Here is a 5,749-nt window from a genome sequence, read left to right on the forward strand (position 1 = left end):
GTGAGACCTTTGGGTCAGAACACAAATTTTTTTTTGTGTGGCTGTGTAATCAAATATAAAGTAATCATTTTTACTATGCATTATTTCCCTCAGTGTACCAAGTTACTGTATGACATATTAAAATATGGGCGCCAAACGAAAGGTTATTAAGAAATATTTTGCTTGAACATTAATAACATTAAAGAGAGCTGCCACCTAATTATAAAGTTAAACTCAATTTATTTAATAAGTTGCAGGACTCATTGTTTAAAGTTCACTCCAATAAAATCAAAAGGAATGTACAGCTTTCAACCTGCATGTGCTCTTAATATTATCCCAAAGACTAATCCTCCTTTTCTTAAAAGATCCTGGGTATGTAATTTTGTAGCCCATTAAATTTTGGTGTAATAAAATGAATGTTTCAAGTTGCTAAGAAGTCGCGCCGACTTCACATTTGATTCGAAATTTCTCTTTGAGATTACGGTAGTCGGCAGAGAGCACGCTTTTTCAATTAAAATTTTACTGAAGAGAAAAAAACAGTTGTATTTCATTACTATATTCGAATCGAGATGCCGCGATATGGACCCAGTATACAACAGAGGAACGCGGTCCAGTAGCAGGCGAATTAATCCGCTCTTATCTCCATGAAAGTTTGATCTCCTCTGAGAGTCGATAGGGAATAATCAATCGCATTGATATTTACGTAGTACTTGCTACTAGTTGCATTCTGGGTTCTACGCCTGTACAAGCCAACTTCTGAACGCCCGCTGGAAGGCAATGGCGAGCGTCTGAGCGTATAAATTTTGTCAATAAATTCATATGCCGGTAGAATGACCCGAAAGTGTCGCATATTTGTTGAATTCTTTGCAAAATTTGTGACTGATAAATGTTGTAATTTTTTATAGCTCAACTGCTAACCGTTTGGACTTCATCAACCAAAGGCTTGATAGCATCTATGAGGTAATTTTGTCCACCGTCTCCAGAGACATTATACTGAGTAAAGTTAAAATCATTAAACAATAAACGATCTGTTTTAAAATCCCTCGTTTTTAGACAATAAGCATTATTTTGTGTCTTGACCAAATTTTATGGCACAAAAATTATTTCCTTCTCGCTTTATTATGCATAATTGCTCCTTAGTTTGTGTTGTTATTAAAAATTAAGTATAGACATGCCATTGTTTATAGCCACTTATGAATTTCACGCTCTACCGTGTCTTTAAGTAATTTGATTGCATTCTGCAAAATGCATTTTGAGAAAGAGAAAGTAAAGCAAAGCTGTAGTAAATTTACTATGTAATTGTTATTGTAGTCGTAACCAGTGTTGCCGCGAATAACTTTTAGTGGTAGCCAAATTCCCTTTAAAAAAGGAATAAAAAGAGCTAAAAAAAATTCATTGTGACCAAAAATGGTAGCTAAAATTTTTTACTTACACTGCCGGAACAAAGTATTGGCACAACAAATTTTCCACAATATATGCAACAATTTTTATTCTAATATTTTTCCGCAAATTTTTTATAAAAGTATGGTTCATTCAACAACAAAAATATAATTCCTAATTTTTATTCAAAACTCGCGAAAATTCAGCAAATTTTCATGAAAACTTTCAACTTTTTAATCAGATTTTTGAGAATTTTTTTGAGTATACAGTTTTGCAGCCCATTAAATTCTAGTAAAAAATGCAAGTTCGGAGCTAGTCAAAAATCGCGTTGATTTTTGAGATTTTTTTTGTCGAAGGTATTTTACATTTTTTCCATATAAAGTATTTTCGAAAATTTTTTATTGTATGGAAGAGACTGCGTGAAAAAAATTGTCAAAAATCGAAGGTAATTCCTAGCTACATAAAACTTGCACTTTATATAAAAATTGCTGAATTTTCGCGAGTTTTGCACAAAGTTTAGGAATTATATTTTTATGTTTTTTGTTGTAGAATGAGCCATATTTTTATACGAAATTAGCGGAAAAATATTAGAATGAAAATTATTGCATATATTGTGAAAAATTTGCTGTGCCAATACTTTGTTGCGGCAGTTTACATATATGTATATAAAAGGGTATATCAAGAGATTGTACCATCAGGCTCCAGGCATATAACATACTAGCAATAGCTGGTACAATATTTATCTTTTTACAAATGAGGTCCAGAAAAGAGCGAAGTTTCGTAAAATCGTTTTTGATGTCGCACCAGCAGCTGGTACTATCACACCGCAAGAACATACACGGTCAATCGGCTGGAATCAACACTAGATGGCGCCAGCATGCTGGTATCATCTATGGGTATTTTAACAAATTAGGCATATCAGGGCTATTTTAAAGTATAGTTAAATCGTTAATAGATAAGTTAATGGTCCTAACCCTTTTATAGTTTGTGTAAAAACGTAAGGAAAAACAATACATATACACACACATAGAGTCTGTCTTAGATTAAAAATTCATCTCTTACATAAATGAAAAAAATGTGATCAAATTAAGCATATGCAACTTTTTCATGTCAAGGATGAATAAATTTTGCAAACGGCTAAAAAAAGGGCTAGTAGCAATTTTAAATTTATGTGGCCAAAAAACTATGTGGTAGCTAAATCTAGCCACCAAAGGCTAAAACGGCAACACTGGTCGTAACTTTGATTTCATCAGAGTAAAGCCGTACAATGTAAATATGGACATGCTAGCACAGCAAAACTACCGCAGTGCAAATTAATCGTGCGTAATTTGATCATTCGAAAGCAGGTCAGTGGATCAAACGCTTGAGCTACAGTAAAAACTAAAACGTTTAACTGTTAAGCTTTTGGTTCCATATTTTAGGGTAAATCACCATACAATTGGAAAGGCATTCCTGTTAATCGACGAATCTTGCGTAACAGCTGGCCCAGTGTTGGTAATTAACGGTGTTTTAATTTGCTAATGAGCCCTGCATTTGTACGTTTAAAGCAATGAATGCCTAGCAGCAAGCGGTAACACCCGGCCGGCACTTTATTTATGTACTCGTACACTCTATTAAATGCACCTCCAACGGCTCTTGCATGCATACGATTACTGATCAGCAACAACACATATGGGCCATTGGAAAGTGTTGCAGCAAAATAGATATGAAAAATGAATTAAGAGAAAATGAGCCCGTTTAGATTTTATTTTGGAGTATAAAAGCGACGGGAAACACTAAAAGTGGCACAGTTCACTCAGGTCTATCGATCGCAAACACCTAAGACAGCTAAAACACAAGTAGTTCAAACATCAACTCATAAACTAGCTGCGGTACAATGGCCTTTAAGGTAAGCTAAAGGAGCCCCTAGACGGGAACTGTAACAACTGCAAAAGAATTAGGTCAAACAAATCCTTTTTTCTTCCCCTACAGTTTATCGCCGCTCTCGTCGTTTGTTCTGCGCTGGTTGTAGTAAGCGCCTCACCCTACATACACCATGAGCACCATGAGCACCATGAGGAAAGTGGAGGAGGTGGACATGAGCATGAGGAGCACAGCGGCGGATCCAGCCATGCTTCCATACATTTGGTCTCACATGACGATCATCATGATGAACACGGGCATGAAGGGCATGATGACGGTCATGATTCGCATGCTGAGTACCATTTCACCTATGGTGTGAAGGATAAGAAGACAGGCGATGTGAAGGAGCACAGCGAAAAGCGTGATGGACATAAGGTAACCGGACATTATGAGTTGATTGATGCGGATGGTCATAAACGCGTTGTCCACTATACGGCTGACAAACACAGTGGTTTCCATGCCGTGGTACACCGTGAGCCCACACATCATCATGTAGCCGACCACGGTCACACCAGCTACTATGGAGGTTACGCTCATCTCGAAGAGCACCACGGAGGTCATGAACATGGACATGGGCATGAAAGTCACGGTCATGGTCATGGTCACACCAGCGGTTTCTCAATCAAGCAGGAGCATGGTGTAGCCTACCATCATCATGGCCACGAAGGTGGTCATGAAGGTGGTCATGAGGGTGGTCATTAAGGCTGAATTTGGGTGGGTCATAGCATTTAGGTGCCAAGTTCAACGCGTTGGTGAAAATTTACTCTGTAACAAATAATTCTTCTTACAATTAAGGTTAATTTAATGTTTAAGCAAAGCAATGAGTGTTTCTTTAAAAAGCCAAAAAAAAAATCCTATTATGAGTTAGCAAAATTTTTCTTATAATAAATAAAGCAATTTTGAAAATACATACGTTTGCATTTCTGAATTTAAAAAAAAATGTTTCTGAAAATGGAATTCCCAGATTGAACAAGTAATTTTCAAGCAAAAAACAAAACCGACATCAATTCTCATATAAAAATTTAAGAAACCCGTAAATTTCTTATTGATCCAATGATAGGATCTAAATTTTTTTGTATATGAAAGGTGCTACCACAGGAGTTGTCCCATACTAATTTGGTTTAGATCCGTTCATTGGTTCATGAAAATATAAAATATGAGAATTGAAGTCTGTTTAGTTTATTACTTAAAAATTACTTGTCTATTTATTTGTTAGTGTACCGAAAGATCTTTTCATATAGGCTAGTGACAAAAGGTGCATAAATAACGGCAATAACGCAAATTAGTGTTATTTCCCAACTGAATGTGAAATAACACAAATTTGCTTTATTTCATTTCTCGTTCAGCAATAAGACCAATTTTAAAACTTAACAATTGAGTAATAAAGCAGAATAGTGTACACTAGGAATCGCGGTATTTTGCAAGTCTCGAAAATCCCGGGGTTATTTACCTGGAATCCCGGGATTTTCGGGATTTGTAATTTACACTGTTGGCAATAATAGAAACGCTTTATGTTGACAAGTTTTGGCTATATTTCTTTTGTTTATTTAATATTAACATTTTTTTATAAATGTGTAGCTCAATGTACATACATATCGCCGTTTAAAGTACAAAACCGAGTATAGTCATTCTGCAAAACCGCGTAAATGACATTTGCTGCAAAAAATTGGATTTGCTCACACAAGCTCTTGGCTCAATCCTTATCCATTCGTCCTAAAATATACCAGCCAGAAATGTGATTGCTTCATAAAAAACGGAACCATTTTGAAATATGTATGAGTATTTTTACTCTATAGAAAATAATTTATGCAACCTCACATACGCCGTTTTGCATTATCTTGATACGCGGTTTTGCATTTTGTTGATACGCGGTTTTGTACTTTAAACGACGATATAATACCTTGTGGCAGGCAATTTTGCACAAAAAAAAATCTATATATTCGCCAAACTAAGGGCCAAATATAGTAAAATTGGGTTCTTAATTCTTCTCTCTGACGTCAGGATTTTTAAAAAGAACTTTGAAATTTAAAAGATATTAGTAATTCAAAAAATGATTTAAAAATTTCACTGCAATATACTTAAGAAACCAGAATGGGTATCAAATGAAAGAGAAGATTCTGTAGAGTTAAAACACATTAAATTTTTTGGTCCGTAAGGGAAGGTATTGAAAATACCCTTTTAAAATTTTATATATATATTTAATTTTTTATAATTTGAATATCCTTGAAATTTTTCAATTCTTATTTTTGAAAAAATTATATGTTAAGGACTAACTTTGTTAGCTTAGAAAAATAAAATAGATTAAAGGGGCATTTTCAGTTCCTATTCGTCCTTCCTTGTGAACCCAAAAAGAAAATATTTCATTTGGTACCCACACTTTTGTTTTACATTGCACTGAATTTTTTTTTTGATAAATTTTCAAATTAACCATATCTTTGAAATTATAACGAGCCCTAACCGCCAAAATAACTTAAGCGACATTTTTTTT

General features: G+C 34.7%; 1 protein-coding gene across 1 annotated transcript; it reads left to right on the forward strand.

Annotated features, from left to right (window-relative positions):
* Positions 1-3,235: 3,235 nt before the first annotated feature.
* On the forward strand, positions 3,236-3,963 carry LOC118736631 (histidine-rich glycoprotein-like). The gene is made up of 2 exons (XM_036466679.1): positions 3,236-3,247; positions 3,331-3,963. Exons 1-2 carry the CDS (start codon positions 3,236-3,238, stop codon positions 3,961-3,963), a joined length of 645 nt encoding a protein of 214 aa, XP_036322572.1.
* The last annotated feature ends 1,786 nt before the right edge of the window (positions 3,964-5,749 follow it).

This window comes from Rhagoletis pomonella, unplaced genomic scaffold, assembly GCF_013731165.1.
Source record: "Rhagoletis pomonella isolate Grant_MI unplaced genomic scaffold, Rhpom_1.0 Rhpom_scaffold_00003, whole genome shotgun sequence".
In the NCBI taxonomy this organism is placed as follows: Eukaryota; Metazoa; Arthropoda; class Insecta; order Diptera; family Tephritidae; genus Rhagoletis; species Rhagoletis pomonella.